The 18,133-nt window shown below is 40.7% G+C and overlaps 1 protein-coding gene across 7 annotated transcripts in view; it reads right to left on the bottom strand.

Annotated features, from left to right (window-relative positions):
- Positions 1-284: 284 nt before the first annotated feature.
- LOC112920491 (cytidine monophosphate-N-acetylneuraminic acid hydroxylase) overlaps positions 285-18,133 on the bottom strand; it is a 152,040-nt gene continuing 134,191 nt past the window's right edge. For 5 of the 7 annotated variants that reach the window (XM_025999281.2, XM_072729009.1, XM_025999282.2 and 2 more), the window contains 5 exons: positions 14,574-14,748; positions 12,375-12,491; positions 6,530-6,645; positions 3,946-4,041; positions 285-1,739 (listed from right to left, as the gene is read on the bottom strand). In XM_025999281.2, the coding sequence (XP_025855066.1) occupies positions 3,966-4,041; positions 6,530-6,645; positions 12,375-12,491; positions 14,574-14,748 (484 nt within the window). In that variant the 3' untranslated portion in view covers positions 285-1,739; positions 3,946-3,965. Of the gene's footprint in view, positions 1,740-3,945; positions 4,042-6,529; positions 6,646-10,196; positions 10,528-12,374; positions 12,492-14,573; positions 14,749-18,133 lie in introns of all 7 variants that reach the window. The other 2 variants (XR_011995659.1, XM_025999285.2) reach the window with 2 other exon arrangements.

Here is an 18,133-nt window from a genome sequence, read left to right as displayed (position 1 = left end):
AGAGCAAGGTGCAAAGGATAATTTCACAGTTTTTGACTTAAGTCATGGAAATGAGGTCTGAGAGGGAAAAAAGGCAGGTGATGTGGAGTAGAATAAAAAAGAGGGAGGCAATGTGGACACAGATAGAAAAGAACCATCTAAGATCAGTAAGAAGCAAAGTGGGGACATGCACAATTGATGGACTGGAAGTCTTGATGATATCGAAGAATTTTGGGGGGGAGGGTAACAGAAGGACATCACTGAGAAAGCCAGCATGAAAATAAAGATAGGCGAGAAAACAAATCCACATTTTAAAATGGTCTTTATTTGCTCATCATAAACATTTTAACATACATTTATATATATATTAATTTTCATTAGTAATTGAATAATTAGTAATTGAATAATAATTTACACATAGTGCAAATCACAAAATACAATTCCTGAATTACAAGGATTTCTGTGAAATGTGCCTAAGTATAATGAGTGAGGTAAACCAGAGTAATGGAAGATCATTGGTATTAATCTTAATGAGAAACAGATCATCATTTTCATAACCAAGTGTGAATTTAGTTATTTAAGGAGATTAATTCCACCACTGGATTCTCATATCTTCTGAATTAAAGAGGTAGTATATATAATCAGAAAATCAATGTTGATGTTCAGTTCAGGTGTGTGTGTGTGTGTGCGTGTGTGTGTGTCTGTGTGTGTTGTACTAGAAAACATCAACATATAAAATAGAACCCTTGTTAACTATCACATTTTCTAGGGATAAATTTGAATGGCTGTGCCCTAATCATGCAAATATCATCAAAAACTAAACAGTACTAGAAACAAATTAGTTGCCTATATTAGCCATTGAAACAATGTTTTTACATGTTCAAAAGAGGATTTCTCAATGTTTTCAAGGTATAGATTTTTATTGTTGATTTTTCTGATTTTGAAAGATTTTTGTCTATAAAACTTACTTTATTACTAGTTAGTATTCATATTTTTATTAATCAAAGATCTTTTCATTGGTTAGAATTTATAAGCTGCATGAAATGACTAATTCTGTGCCTGAATCAAAATCATTTCAGTCCCAATGAAATTTTACCTTGGAAGGGAGCTTCTGCAGCCTTGTTTTGACAAATGCATGATTCCAACAAAGCTTTCTAAAAAACGGAAAACAGCTTATGAGCTCTTTACCCAATTCTTTTAATGGACCCTATTATAGGAATCAATCTCTTACAGGAACAAAATGTCTATTAGTATACGCTCCTTTCACAATTCTATTTTAAGTTTTTCCTCCTTCCTGTTCTCTTCTCATGGTCATTCATTTATCTATTTCTCTTCTTTCTTCTCTTTTTCTAACCCAACTTTTGCTCTCTTATTCCTTTCTGGTTTCCTCGTTGTCCTCTAGAGAATTGTCTCTTCTTGTTCTATTTCTTCAATGCCTGGGTTCACATCTCCTTCTATTATGCTTTGTTTCCCACAGACAATCTGTTCCTGTAAGGTCATTGGTTCTTTTACAGAGAATCGGGTATAGAATAAGTAAAACATAAATTCATAAATCATAAATTCATAAATTCATTCATAAATCCAGCTATGTAGTGACCCACAAACATAAGATATGTGAACATCTCACAAATCCAAAGTGTAATTATCCATCATTGATGTCCGCAAGGTGTAAGTTTCTTTAGTATAAGCTTCCTGTGATCAAGATGTAGCGTCAGTAAATTCTTGAATTTTCTGGGTTTTTTTTTTTTCATCTCTGTGAACTAAAGATATTAAGTATTAATCTCACTTTAATACTTTTTCATTTTTATTCCATTTGGACAAATTTTTTTGAAGCTTTATTTATTTGAGAGAGTACAAAAGAAGGTGGGGGGATGACAAAGGGGGGGGCACAGAGAGAGTCTTAAGCAGGCTCCACACTGAGTGCAGAGCCCCATGCCAGAATCAATCTCACAACCCTGAGATCATGACCTGAGTCGTAATAAGAGTCAGACACTTAGCTGACTAAGCCACCGAGGTATCCCTGGGACAAATTTTTAATTTTATTCTTTAGTTCAAGTTACATAGTATTTGACACTTTGAGGTCAGTGGGAATCTGAAACTGGAATGTGACCTGGACTATGAGTCTTCTCCCATCTTGCTACAGATTCACCAAGTGACTGACTGAAGGTCACAGGACACTCCTGTTCATTGCATCAGGTCGAGACAGTCCATGTTCATTCTTCACTTATCATGTGCTCACTCACTCTTTCAGGATAAGTGCTTGATGTGTGACCTATCCCTGTGAGGTAGCTGTTATTATTAGATCCACTTTACAGATGAAAACCTGACACCCAGGGAGGTTCACTAATTTGCCCAAGGTCATACAGTAGGTGACCAAGCCAAGATTTTAATTGTAGGAGTTATTCCAAGTCTGAGGTGTTGACCATCGTACTTAATTGCTTCCCTGACACAACAACTTCACAAGGCACACACTGACCTCCTGACTTTGTTACCTTTATATCTGCTCAGTTCACTCACCAGCTTACACAGAAGCACCTCTGACCATCTGTTGGAACTTCTCCAGCTCCAAGCCCTTGAACTCTGTGCTTTCTCTACCTGTTTCCTCCTTACCTTCCATGTCTCCTAGCATCTCTAATCACTGAATGTGCTTAGCATCTCCACTGAGCACCCCTGACTCTATTTTCCCAGCACCACACATGCCTCTTCTCTGCTTCCCTTCCTACTCTGTCACCCTAGGAGGACTTGCCAAGGCTCTAATCTACCTTGAATTTTTCTGCCTTTTAACTTTACCCACTCTTTCTGTCTGGAATATTCTTTCTACCATCCTTCCCCTCCATTTCTGCTTTATTAAGAACTTTACCCAAACTTTGAGCCACTCTTCAGACACCACCTCCCCTCCCCACCTAAATACTACCTTTTCCATAATGCTCTTCCTGGTCATTTCAGAGTCAGATGTGATCTCTCTCTCTCCTTCATGTTTGTAACACAAATATAGCCTACTTTATAATCCAGTTATATGTGAATTTCCTTAGCATCCCTTCTAGTTTATAATCGTACCTTAGAAGATCTCGCCCAATGCTTGTGCTAGACTGGAGAACCGAACAAAGGACTAGAGTATGGAGCAAAGAACTTTACAATGGAAAGAAATGTTCTACTTTGAACCTTAATTTTACTGGGTAGTTTAAGAGCCATGTTGTACTGACAGTAGGAGAGAGAAATTCACTGTTCCTTCCTTCCTTGTTGCCTAGCATGCATAAAATCGTGTGTGTTCTGGACTCTGTGCTGAGCACCAGGGATACCAGGCAAGAGCATTTACTTTTAAGAAATTCAGAGTCTACTGACCAGAAGAGAAAACAGATTATTACAATACCGTGTGAGGGGATAGCTATTTGTGGAATAAAGAAACATAGAAATAAATGCATGAGTCAAAGAATTCACTACCTTTGTAGTAAAATTACATGATTTTTCTAATAATACATATGATGAAACATAACTTCTAATGCAGTTAATAAAATCACATCTCAAGTGGTAGGAAGGAATGTCAAAACTAATTTGAGCCAGACAGCCTGATCTCCATCAGCCTGAAACAGATAGGTCTACTGCAAATGGGGAGGTGAGGTTTTCCATCACACTTTGTTTTTAGTTTTTCTCTTGTTGGTTCTTGTTGCCACTTTGCATGTGTTCAGGATTTAGCTCTGAACACTCACTGACAATTTCTGTGTGGTTAATCGACAGGCTGTATGTTCATCTCAACCAACCAAAGATCCTATGAATTTAGACTGAACACACTCACTATTTATTTTATTTACTTATTTTAAAACTTGAATGTTCTTGCAATGTTAGCTCTCTTCACTCCCCTGGAAGTCAGGTTTTCTGACAGGTATGGTGTCTCCTTAATTTAGATGCCAGAGAGAGTATGATGAGGCTTAGGACAAGGGTGTCTCTCAGACCTCCGGGATGCCTTACCTGGGGAACTCAGATCTGCTCTACCCACAGTGCATCAAGAAGGACCTCCAGTTGGGTGGCATTAGAGGGAGTTTTATTTGAAAATGGTTCCAAAACCTGTAAAAGAGATAAAGCAGAGAAATATGTTTCGGAAACTTCCATGACCATTATTTGGCCAAGGTCTGTTTGATACCTGGTACTCATCCCCCCTAAGAGATGGTGCTTCCATACTTGTTTCAGCTCTTCATGTTGATTAACATTTTCAGTGTGTTGAATGCAATCCCTTTACACACGACAACTGCGGCTTATTTTTATTTTACCATGACAGGCCTTGCTTTCAGGCATTCTCATATGTGAAAATATAGATTTATAATCTGTACACAAAAGCATTAGAATCTGGTATTAGTAAGGGTACAGGTAAATAGGTCCTCTCCTATATGTATTAGGGGAGGTAAACTGTCTTCCTAGAGAGACTAGGCCTTTGGTGCATATGTACTGTGCTGGATCTAGCAGCTCCACTCCTTGGAACATATCCTGAGGAAATCACTATGAAAGTGTGCAAGATACACCTACATGTTAATTTGCTGGATCATTGTTTCAAATAGGGAAAAGTTAGAAATAGATTACAGATAAATCGAAGATTATCTGGTAAACACGCAAGTAGAAAAGTATCCATGATATGGCTATTTTTACAAAAAGTGCATGTGTTTCTGCTTGTAAATGGAAAGGAAAGATTAATTAGACACTGATATATAAACGGCTCTCTCTGGGTGGTGGGTCCGTTTGCTATTTTAATTTTTTTTTGGAATTTTTTACCTGTTTTGAATTTTTAAATACCTTTTCTCAAATTTTCTGCAGTAAAACTATATTATTTTTATAACCAGAAAAATACTCAACAAACTCATAAATCCCATTTGAAGATAGACAAAAATATACTAGGCTCTGTTTCCTAAGATTTATTAGGGGTTCCTCTTATATTTACGACCTGCATTATCAAAACAATAATAAAAAGTCTTTAGCATCAATATTCTAAAAAGCTACCAAGAGGAAACTATTTTCTTAGGAAAAATAACCTCTTAAATCTCCTCAAAAGTTGCTTCATTCCCTTTTTTCCAGAAGAAGTCACGTATATGTTCTGTTGAAAATTAACAAAAGTTGAAACTTTTTACAGCCATTAAAACGTTTGAGGTTTGAAGTGCTTGGCTCTCACTTGGTGGAGACTGCAACTCTTGATCTCCGGGGTTATGAGTTCAAGCCCCACCTTGGGTATAGAGATTACTTAAAAACCTTAAAAAAAAAAATTGAAGCTGATTTGTGTGTCTCAACAGAAGGGATACCAAAGATACACTGATGAGTAAAAAAAGGCAAGTTACAGACCATATATGGATTACAGACCATATACTAGGATTACATTTAAAAAAAACAGCAACAACAAACTTTTCCCTCCAACTACATGGGACACTTTATTGAGAACAACTATATTTAGAGAAATGTTGATACTCTCAGAAACAGGGCCAGGATGATATACACTGAGTTTATTGTTATCAAGAGTTTGCCCTGGAGAGTGGGTGGAGGGAGAGGCAGGAAATGATAGGGTTTTGTGGGAAGGGTGGGGTAGAGTTATTTACTTTTATTTTAACAAGCTTCAATGTTCTTTATACTTTCTAAAAGTAATTTTAAAACATTCAAAAGGAAATAAGTAAAAGGAAAGAAAAGAAATTTTAAAATATGCCTGTTTGTAAGCTCAAGGCAGAGCCAGATGGCAGGTTTTGCTTATTTACAATTAAATTCCTGCCTTTTTCAGAGGGTCAGTGGTAAGGATAGGAAACGATTCTCCCTCTTGGTGATCCTTTTGCAAATATAAAAATGGCAAATGGGCCTTTCTGACATTTCAGCTCAAATGTTCCAAATATAATCTTAAAGACGTAGAGTTCTGTAATGAGAGACTTAAGTTTTGAAGTGGAAATAGGCAGAAACTCAGTGGGCCATTCCCCTTAACCAATCAGTCCAACAAATTCAGACTGGGGTTGGGCACAGGCAAAAATGTGACATGGGAAAGGATTGTCTTGAATGACCATGGCTTTGTCACATAAACACCGCCTCTCATTCTTGTCTTGGCAAATGCACACCTTCCCTCTGGTAATGTCCCTTCATCTCCTATACCAAAAACTACTTCCAAAAGGGACTGAAACACATTTGTATGAATGTACAAATGATGACTCTTCAAAATATTACTTTCCTTATCAGAGGCACTTGAGTGGCTCAGTGGTTGAATATCTGCCTTCGGCTCAGGCTGTGATCCCTGGGTCCTGGGATCGAGTCCCATATCAGGCTCTTCACAGGGAGTCTGCTTCTCCCTCTGCCTATGTCTCTGCCTCTCTCTGTGTCTCCCATGAATAAATAAATAAAATCTTGAAAAATAAATAAATAAAATATTACTTTCCTAATCAGACTTGCTTTTTACAGGTTAAGAGAAATGAAGCCCTAATGGTGGAATCTCACATTTCCATCAGAATTCCGGGGCATAGTCAGACCCTGACTGTGTGTATGTATCCATGTTCTCCTCTGCAATGGCCTAGCATGTGACAGACATTTTCAGACTTACAGATGATGGTATATGTCAGGATCCCGCTGCAGCCGGGTTTGGAATCCTATATACAAGTCATCCCAGAGTAGACCATTTTTCACCACATATCTGATGACATCAACCCGGCTCCGAATCTGAAACAGATACAGAACAACTAGCAGGAGTGACCCAGCCAGCACAGAGCATCAACCCCTCAAGTCCCCAGGAGAAGCAGCTGCCTATGACGGCAGGCAATAGGGCTGTCATGGGGAAAAGTCAAATGGAGTAGATATGACAGGCTAGGGGGAGAGAAGGGACTGTGAGTGCACCAGGAATTGAGGAAAGTAGAACAGGAAAGGGATCAGGAGCTGGGATGCAAACATAGCAGCTGACAGCACAGAGTCACATCCCTGGGTTCAAATCCATGTTCTAGCTGTGTGAAATTGGCAACCATTCTGTGCCTTGGTTTTCTCATCTACACAACAGAAACAATGGAACATCCCTCAGAGGCTATTACGAGGATTATGTGAGTCAAGACTTACACTGAGTCCTGGCACCCAGCAAGCTCTCCGTAAATATGTGCGCTGTAGCGTTATTCTAGGTGTAGTGTTCTAGTCTCCAGCCTAGACATTCAGCGGCAAAGCAGAGCCTGCAGGTTTACAGTAATCTGTGTGTTTCAGGCCACCCACAGAGCAAGATTACCTTCACCAGGTGGTCAAGCCCTTACCTTTAAAGAATTCCAACTCCTGACATGGAGGCTGGTGAATAGTTAAGGGAGCACAGGATTAGAAGACAAGCAGAGGTGGTTTTGAGTGTCAGCCCAGCGCTTAATAATCATGTGACCTTCACCTTGCTAAGCCTCTCTTACAGGACTCTTGTGAGGAAAAAAAAATGGTATCACTTATAACAGGGAGCACGAAGTAATACCAAGGGACAGGATCCTAAGAAAAGATGTGGCTTTGACGTTTCATTAGTACCAGCATTCAAGTTCACCAGGAGCCTGTTCAGCATAGGGCATCAGATTTTTTTCCCCTGGAAAATAGCACATGAATGCCAGTTGAGGGAAACTGTAATAAATGACAGGCTATTTTTTTTAAGATTTTATTTATTTATTCATGAGAGACACAGAGAGAGGCAGAGACATAGGCAGAGGGAGAAGCAGGCTTCCTATGGGGAGCCCAAAGCAGGACTCGATCTCAGAACCCCAAGATCACACCCTGAGCCAAAGGCAGATGCTCACTCAGGTGCCCCAAATGCCAGGCTATTAAGTGTCAACTAAGGAATAGAAGATGGACATCTTGCATTAGTTTCTCTTGCCTGCACCATTCCTATAAAACTACATGCATTATGAACTGAAACACAGCTGAGAGGTTCTGTTCTTTTGCCAGCAGATTTAGAAACCTGACAGCACAGTTTAATCAGCACAGTTTAATTTGCCCCTCGTAAGTTGTGGGATCCAGTCTAGTTCCTCATAGGAGGGTAGATAGCCTTTCTGACCTTTCCATCTGGAGAAGAGCACATGGGAGACCGGGAGAGAGGAATGAGAAATATTTAGGGTAGAAACTGGGAAGGTCTGGGTGACTGGTTAGCTCTGGGGATGAGGGACAAAGAAGGGTGGAGGGTTGTTACTCCTCTGTGTCTCATGTGGCTCATGGTCAGTGTACAATATTGCCAATAATCCAGAAAAGGAGAAAGGACAGTTCTAGAAAAGGAAGAGGTGGGCAGCCCAGGTGACTCAGAGGTTTAGCACTGCCTTCAGCCCAGGGCCTGATCCTGGAGACCTGGGACTGAGTCCCATGTCAGGCTCCCTGCATGGAGCCTGCTTCTCCCTCTGCCTGTATCTCTGCCTCTCTCTCTCTTTCTCTCTCTGTGTCTCTCATGAATAAATAAATAAAATCTTAAAAAAAAAAAGAAAAGAAAAGGAGAGGATACGTTGAATTTTGAACAAGTTGAAAAGGAGGTACCAAGGACTTAGGAATCTGGGTGATGATATATCTAGCAGGCAACTGACTATAAAGAATCTCAAGAAGGACCATGATGTAGGGCAGGACATATGGATTCTGGAGTCATTAGCAGAGAAGTGGTGTCAGCAGACAAGGTCACCTAGGAAGAGACTAGAGAGGAAGAGAGAGTTGAACATAGAGCCCTGGAGGGAAAGAAGAGCTTTTAGTGACGCCTGGAGAAAGAGAGACTCCAAAAGAATGCAGAAGGATTATCAGCAAATACCCATCATTTGCTTCAATGTGGATGGAACTGGAAGGTATTATGCTGAGTGAAGTAAGTCAATCGGAGAAGGACAATCATCATATGGTTTCACTCATACGGGGGATATAAGAAATAGTGAAAAAGATTATAAGGGAAAGGAGGGAAAATGAGTGGAAAAAATTAGAGAGGGAGACAAAGCATGAGAGATTCCTAACTCTGGGAAATGAACATAGGGTAGTGGAAGGGGAAGGGGGGGGGATGATGGGTGACTGGGTGATGGGTTATGAGGGGGGCACTTGACGGGATGAGCACTGGGTGTTATGCTATATGTATGTTGGCAAATCGAACTCCAATAAAAAAATACATGAAAAAAAAAAAAAAAAAAACAAGGGAAAGAAAGAACTCCAGGTCAAAAAGAAGGAGAAGGGGCACGTGGGTGGCTCAGTTGGTTAGGCATCTGACTCTTGATTTCAGCTTAGGTCATGATCTCAGGGTGGTGGGATTAAGCCCCATGTCAGGTTCTGTGCTCAGCACAAAGTCTGTTTGAGATTCTCTCCCTCTGTCCCACCCCCCGTCCTGTACCATAGGTTTTCTCTCAAATAAATAAACAAATTAATAGATCTTAAAAAAAAAAAAAAAGGACAGATCACATGCTAAATGTGTCTTCTGTGCACTCCCAGGCCCAAGTGAAATGTTCACAACACACTTACACAGGTATAAACTGCCAAAAAACAGGAAACAAAGTAAGTCAATGATAAGTAGGAGATTTCAAATAACTTGAATCTGGAAAAAAGCAGGTGATCAGTGGCAACCACAGAGTCTGCAGGATACCAGAATGTATGAGGAGGGGCATCCAGATGTGCCAGGAGTAGAGGTGGGTTCCCAAGGATGACAATGAGGACAGCACAACATATGTCAAACAGCTGACCCCTTCCTAGGCCCATGCCTTGCTCTCACCAAATATATTCAGTCAGTTCTCTTGAGTAAATGGAATCGATTTTGGGGGCAGAACAAGAGTAGGTGGTATCATTATGATGTCCTGAAGCTAGGAGCTCCACACTTTGGTACTTAGGAGACAACCAGCCTAACAGCCGGCTCCCTGCCTTCATAACTCAAACTGGTGACCACCAAATTTAGTTTTGTTTCACAGAGCCTACAGTCCCCTTTAAAAACCTGAATTAGCTTTCTGCTAAGTTGTCATCTGGGTATTTCACAAAAAATCCAGACTTCTAAGGTCTCTGGTAAATTCAGATCAACTGGAGCTCATCAGGCACTGCCCCCTTCCCACCCAGCACTTGCCTCCCACAGTCTCCACTAAGCAGTCCTGTTTACAGGATCTGCCCTGGGCCGGTTGTGAGCACTGAAGCCCGGAATCTCTGCCTCTAAGTCCAGCCTGCTGGATGACAAGTCCCATACATATACAGAAAGCCCTAAATCAGCTTGATAAAAGTCTTTTTATTGGTAAATACAGATGAATCCCTATTTCTTAAAAGTCACTTACAAATGAAGAGAGATCAGCCTGCGGTGAGCAGCATTGCATATGAGAAGCCAAAGGAGCAATGCCTTCGGGTGTCCATGGAAAGTGATTTGCCAGCCAGCATCCTGTGCTCAGCTAAACCATCCTGCTGCGTGAGGCAGGAAAGTATCTGAAGTTTAGCTCCCACACACCCTTTCTTCGGGGGCTATAAACAGAGAGTCTGAAGCAAAGAGAGTTTAGACCTTGGTGGAGTCTGGAAGCAGATAAGGGATGTTGTAGGGTGGCAGATTTGCAGCAGACCTAGAGGAACCCATCCAGTTTGGAGCAGGAGGAGGTCGACTACAGGAACCATGTTCTAGGAGAGAGGGAGAGTTGGTGAAATAGAAAATCTACATATGAGTTTGAAAAACTTATGGGGAAAAAAAAAAAAAAAAAACCAGTAGCATGAGAGGGCTCCAGGCAGCAAGGAGAGGTGCTTTCCCAAGGGTAGACCTAAACAAACTTCAGCATAAGAAATCTCACTAAAATCCTGGCAGATGGGACCCCTGGGTGGCTTGGTTGGTTAAGTGTCTACTTTCGGCTCAAGTCATGATCCCAGGGTCTTGGGATCAAACTCTGCTTTGGGCTCCCTGCTCAGTGAGGAGTTTCCTTCTCCACCCCTGTGCTTGTGTTCACATACCTGCTGCCTCTCTCTCTCTCAAATAAATAAAATCTTAAAAAAAAAAAAAAATCCTGGCAGATAAAAGCACCAAAAGCCACATTACAGAGTGCCAAGTATATGGCAGGCACAATGATTCACCCCACGGTGCATTTAAATCTCTAACAGATCTGCTGTTTGCTTTACCCAACAGATGTATTATGAAAAGCTGTGAAAAAAAGGGACTTTTGGTTAAATATTTTACATGAACTTGTGAATCAAAAACATCCAAAGATGAATCTCCTTTAAGGCTAACAGATACCTTAATGTATAGATTTGGTGAATTCAGATTTGAGAAGCAACACAGTGGCTAATATGTGGACTCTGGAGCTAGACCACTGAGGTTAGTCTTCTGCACCACCACTTACAGCTGGACAGCCTTGGGCAAATTCCTGGACATCACCATGATTCCCAAATGGGGAATATAGTGATATTTTGTCCATAAGGTTGTTGTCAAATAAGTGACATATATTTATAAAGTGCTTCAAGCTATGGAAGCGTTTGTTAAATAAAGCAACACATTTAATAGATACATTTTGCTTAAAATGGGTGCTTTGCATAGGGTTTTTCTATATGTGAAAACCCAGTTTTTTAAAACCCATAAAACAGGCAGTAGGTTATTGGTTTTACTGAAGTTTTAGCCTGGGATTCTCTTCAATGGCAAGTACTTTACTAAACATCAATTTACAAGTCAAATTATTAAAATGCATTTAAGAACTCATCTGTTATACAAAGGTACATTCAAATTGCTACAATTCAGTAGCATACATTTATATGGCGCTTATCATAAGTTCAAGGGCAGACTGTATATCCTCCTAACTTGCCTAATGGTTGTTACACTTGTATAGAATTTAAAATTACAGTGCTCACATATATTATTAGTCATTTGACTTATCACAAAAAACTGGCAGAGTGGGAATACACCCCGTGGAAGGAAAAAAAACAAGGCTTGGGCAGGTTAAATCACTTACTAAAGCCTGTCATCAGCAGGCATGGGGCACCAGTCCTCAGCTAGAAGGTGTCTCCAAAGCAACAGCTCTTCCCTTCCATCACGGTGCCACAAGGCAGGGATTTGCTCAAAACTGGAGTTCAACCAAATATGTGTTGAGGTACATTGACTAAATTCCCTTTTTTAGGGATGCCCACTGGGCTCACCTGGGGAAGGAGGCCCCCCTGGAGGGCCGGGGGGAAAGGCAGAGATCAAGGCTTGCAGGTCTGTAAAGAGCTTAAGCAAGTCAGCTGTTTAGAAGTCAGCATGTAAAGAAGCCAACCCCTTTGCAACTAATTCAAAAAGAAGCAAATGTGGACCTGAGTTAATAATTATGTTTCATTATGGTCTCATTAGTTGTAATAACTGTACCACAGTAAAGTAAGGTGTTAACAATCCTCTGTGCTATCCTTGCAGCTTTTCTGGAAATCTAAAGTTATTCCAAAATAAAAAAAAAGTATTCAGAAAGGAAGAAAGGAAGACAGGAAAGAGTATGGCCACCAGTGTTGCTGCTTACTTCCTCATACGAGTGCTCCCGGCTTGGTCTTTCTTTTGGAAAGGATAAATCTAAAAAGTCAACCAAATAGTCATATCCTCCAGGAAAAGGGCTGAAGTCCTCATTTGTTTCAATCATCTGTGCAAATGACAACAGGATAAAGGGAAGAAGTATATCAATCTGGTGGTCAAGGTCTTTAAAAAAATTCTGGATTGTGTAAGATCCAAACAGCCTTAATTGATAGCAATGAATTGGAGTTAGGATAATTCTCTCCCTCCGTTTCTCTTCTCCGGGATTGATAATATTCAACTCCTAGCCTCTACACAAGGAAGCTCCTTCATATCGCTAACTTCAATCCAATCTACAGAGATTATCATTATCTTGAGCACTGCTAGTAATGAGACAGCAAATACGACGATAAGTTTGCAGATGATGTAGGCAATAAAATGTGCGATGTTTCGCATCATTACATAGCTGCTGAACATATACAGTTCCGTGAAAAATATACTTTCTTTTTCATGCTTATTGTCCAACTGAAAATATTATTTAGACCAATGTTTTCCAGATCTGTGGATTTCAAAGACAATTTTCTAAAAAATATTCGGGAGCTAATATAAATACCCATGCAGTACCCTTGAACAACACAGGGGTTGGGGGGGCACAGATGCCCTCCCCTGCCCGCCTCCCATGCATCTGAAAATCCACATATAACTTGACTTCCCCACAACAGAACTACAAATAATACATTGACCATAAGCCTCATGATAACATAAAATGTTGATTAACACATGCTTTGTACATTATATGCGTTATATGCTGTATTCTTACAATAATCTAGAGAAAAAAGTATTTTTTTAAGATTTTATTTATTCATGACAGAGGGGAGAAAAAAATATTCTTAAGGAAAAAACATTTACAGTACTGAACTGCTAAAAAACAGAAACAAAACAAAAAACAAAAAACAAAACAAAACAAAAAAAACTGCCTATAAGTGCAGTTCAAACCTGTGTTGCTCCAGGGTCAACTGTGTTTTATTTTGCCAAGTGAGGACTTAAGAAAAAAAATTCTTCCATCTACTTTTATTTCATTAAGGATTAATGCTTTTAACACCTCAAAAATAGAGAGGGAATAATGATTTGGAATAATGACAGCTCATCCCAAGAAAAGAAAACTGACAACTTTGTAACCACATTCGTGAGCATACTCAAACTTCTCTCACTACTGATCAGCAAAATTGTCAGAGACTGACACTGATCCCCTGGGGCAGGTTTTTAGGATTCCCAGTTTTTAAGAATGGCAAGAATTGGGGCACCTGGATGGCTCAGTGGTTGAGTGTCTGCCTTTGGCTCAGGTCATGATCTCGGAGTCCTGGGATTGAGTCCCACACTGGGCTCCCTGCGAGGAGTCAGAATGCTTCTCCCTTTGCCTATGTCTATCTGCCTCTCTCTGTGTCTCTCATGAATAAATAAAATCTTTAAAAAAAAAAGAAGAAGAAGAAGGCAAGAATTGCCTGGTATTACTTACTGTTCAGGGGTTGAAAACTAAACTTGGGAATAGTCCTCACTCTGAGGATCCCTGATCTTTGTCTCTAAGAGTGAATGTTGTCTATTTCCTGATGCGTCCCTAAACTCAGCGTCCCAGATAAGATATACATGTGAGTAGCTGGTTATTCAGACTCTGTAGTACTCCCGGCTGCATTTCAGGCATCCTCTTCCTCTCACATGCCCCTACTTCTTAGTACTCACTTTGCTTTTGGATACACCTTCAACTTCAGTGACCAGGTTCTAACTTGAACCACTTGGCTTTTGAGCTGTGTGTGTATGTGCTGGAGCTAATTTGTGTGATTTGGTTCTTGCTTGCCACAGCTCCCAATAAGAGGTACCTGCTTCTATGTCACTCTGCTCCACATCACTACCTCATCAGGGGGATAGCACCTTATAGCCCCACAGTTTAAACAGCTGATTTCTGCCACACCCAGAAAAACACAACAACAAACATGGTGATGTGAGGCAAAAGAATACCAGAGCAACTGAGCTGTACTTGAGGGAAGAGTCCTTACATTTTCAACATGGGATCATTTATCACATGGTCAAATCTGCTCCGTGAAGCAGTTGGTAGTGTTTGATGAATGTTTATTGAGAAACAAATTGGAACACCAAGGGGAATTTCGTATATTTCCATAATATAACAAAGCAAAGACAAATAATACTGATGACGTACCCTGACCACCAGGTTATAATCCTTAAATCCTGCCCAAGTGAAATATTCTTTTATCCAGGATGAGTGAAGAAATATTTCATCTTCTACTGCAGCATTCAAGACTTTCAAATATGGTCCAAAGTCCCAGGAATCCTTGTAAATTTTTGTCCCATTTGGAGGCTCTATGATGCCCTTGCTTGAAGATACAGAGGTGATAGTTAGTAGTATTGTGACAATGTTAGGTCCCTGGGTATTGATGACTGTATTATAATTATGCAAGATGTTCACATTAAGGAAAGTTTGAGGAAAGGAATACAGGAAAGTTCTCTATCTTTTGCAACTTTTCTATAACTCTAAAAATATTTTTTAAATTACAAATTACATTAAATTTTTAAAAAAAACTATTGGATGCCCTCTTTAATCCTGGTAGGAAACCTTAGGCTATGGAAGGTGTGTGGCCACATACATGTCCAATAAGGAGATTTTTTTTCCCTATAGGAGTTGGCAGGGTAGTAAAGGTTTATTGAAGAGGAGCAAAGCCAAGAGTTCTACCCTTCTGGGAGCTCTGTCCTGCACACGTGAGCAGTGGCTCTAGACATCTGTTTCATGTTCAGGGGGCATATTACCCAAGGTTGCTGGGTACATGCGACAGTTTTGGATGACTTTGCCTATAGAAATGCAAAATGGCCAGTTAAAGGAAATCAGAGATGACTGACCACAGGGCATAACCAGTGTGCAAGGTGGCTTGAGGCAAATAGGCAAATAGTTAGGACGTGGGGATATAAAGGAGGAATTCCACAGGGAGCAGAGAAGACAGAAAGGTGAGAGGACCATGAAAGAAGGAAGGCAAAAGTTAGCACTTGAATATCAACTGTCGACCAGTCAAGTAGGTGTCAAACTGCCTAGATGATTCTCAGGCATCTGAAAGTAGTAACTTGGGACCCACGAGGGGTAGGGCCTGACTCTTTGCCTGTTAATCCGTGTGATGGGTTTCCAAGCCAGAAACAGTTAAAGCTAAAAGTCCATGTCTGGTGGGGAAAAAAAAAAAAAGTTGGAAAACCACTGATTTGGACCCTTTTGATTCAAGTAGCTAAATTATGGAAATGTTGAACATCATGTGGTCATATTTATTTTGTGGATGTCTGCTTGCTCCTGTCCTGCCCCTCTATCTCCATCAGAATATAAGTTTGATGGAAGTAGCCACCATTGTTTGTCTTCCTCTTTAATTTTTCCCCACTCAGATAAACCATGAGAGACTCCTAACTCTGGGAAACAAACAAAAGGGTCAGAGAAGGGGAGGTGGGTGAAGGGATGGGGTAACTGGGTGATGAGCACTAAGGAGGGCATGTGATAAGATGAGCACTGGGTATTATGCTATATGCTGGCAAATTGAATTTAAATAAATTTTTTTTTTAAAAAAAGAAGTAACAACCATGACTGGCACATAGAACAGGCTCAACAAATGTCTGTTGAGCGTATGGACAGTTTTAGCCTGGCTTTGAGAAATATCCAGATTTTCGTGTCTCTAATTTATGGTCCTCTTATTGTACTCATCAAACCACAGCTGATACAGACAGATGGGCAATTTTAGGGGATCCCTGGGTGGCTCAGCAGTTTAGTGCCTTCCTTTGGCGCAGGGCGTGATCCTGGAGTCCCGGGATTGACTCCCACATCAGGCTCCCTGCATGGAGTCTGCTTCTCTCTCTGCCTGTGTCTCTGCCTCTCTCTCTCTCTCTCTCTCTGTGTGTGTGTGTGTGTGTGTGTGTGTCTCATGAATAAATAAATAAATAAAATCTTAAAAAAAAAAAAGATGGGCAATTTTATTTTGAAACCCAGTTGGCAATATGAACAACAGAGTCTGTGATCCTCCTGGAGCTCTGCCCATCCAGTGTGAAAAGGGATCATTGCATGAAACATGGAATCTTGAATCCTAGAAACAGAACAGGATGTGATCTGGATAAGGGAAGTGTAAGGAGGAAAATAGGCACCGTCTGGTAAATATCTGGCAAGTAATGGTAGATCTCTAGGTGCCACTTCTCAAAACAACACTTTTAGCTCATTGTTCTCCCAAAGCTACAGATGCATTGGTTTCTGTAACAAAATACTACAAAATCCTAAGGCTAATGTCCAAATCGATCTCCAAACTACTTCTGCAACTCCTTGTCCCATGTCTATGTAAAGGCTTGTTGATCTCTCCCAGATAAAGCCATAGCCTCCCAGCTGAGCTATTCTCCCTGTAGCCTCTTCCCTAGTACATGCTCCTCTGCAAACTGAAACGGTTTTTCTAAGACACAATGCAGTGATGTTCCTGCTTTGCTGCATTTAACTTTCTCAAGTGCTACTACTCACAGACAAGTTCCCCGAGCAGTCTCACAGGGTCTTTCTGACCTTACCCCCCCAACACCCTCAGCATGCCATTTGGCATTCCTACCTCACACAAGGGAAAGACATTTTCTCAGCTGCATCCCTGTACCTAGTATGATGTCTACCCAGGTATACCAAAGGAGCTCAGTAGATAATTTCTGAATGAATGACATACATTTATTCACTTATTCAAAGTATCTGCATTCACCAAACTCACGATACTATTTATACCTTGGGTCACCAGCACATGCCATTCCCCGACTGGAGTCTGGAATTTCTCCACCCCCACCTCCCCCTGTCTCTCCCATCCACTCCCTCTCAACTACTCCTCCTCATTTGACCTAGCTCAAATGCTGATTTCAGATCAAGGTTTCTTGACCACATTTCCTGTTCCCCCATCCTCTCCTTCCCTCATGAGGCAGAGTCCAGCACTTAGTCCCTGATGTCCCTTGTGCTCTGTCTCACTACTGAGAATCCAACAGTATTACTCTCCTGTTACCCAGAATGCTTTGGTGATACAAATGCAGATTTCTGGGCTCTATGTCAGATCTACTGAATCAGAGTCCCTGGAGGTGGAGCTCAGGGATGTGCATTTATCCAAATTCCTCAGGTGATTCTGATACCCATTAAGGTTTGAGAGTTTCTGCTCTAGGACACATCTGGAGGACCAGACCGAGCAGATGGGGAGCTCAGCAAATGCCGAATGACAAAGGCTCTTGAATGCCCCACTACTACCAGAATACTTAGAAACCTCTCTTAACCCTTGATCTGAAGAATAAAAATTGCTTTTATCGTAGAGGTGCTTGGGCAATCCTAAAGAATTGTAAGCAGGAAGGAACAGAAACAGTTTGGCATTTTAAAAAGGTTATGCTGGCAGCAATGTAGAGTAGGGGCTTTCAAACTTTTTGCCTATTATTCCTGTAAGAATTAACATTTTATATCAGGATCCTGGGGGTCCTCCAAAGGTACTTGCAAAACAAAAGTTTCCTTAAATAATACTTACCTTCGTTATATACAATGCACTCAAGCATATTCTATTCTGTTCAGTTTCATTTTTTAAAAAATATGGGTCATAATCAATGTCATTGATTTTACAACCCACCAAAATCCACCATGGATTTTGACCAGTAGATTGAAACCAGCCGGCCTAGAGTACAGATCAAGGGAGAGCAGGGGTGGAAGCACAGACCAGTCAGGAACCCCTGTAGGAATCAAGG

Source organism: Vulpes vulpes, chromosome 12 (assembly GCF_048418805.1).
Source record: "Vulpes vulpes isolate BD-2025 chromosome 12, VulVul3, whole genome shotgun sequence".
NCBI lineage: Eukaryota > Metazoa > Chordata > Mammalia > Carnivora > Canidae > Vulpes > Vulpes vulpes.
This window is presented reverse-complemented; position numbering and strand designations above follow the sequence as displayed.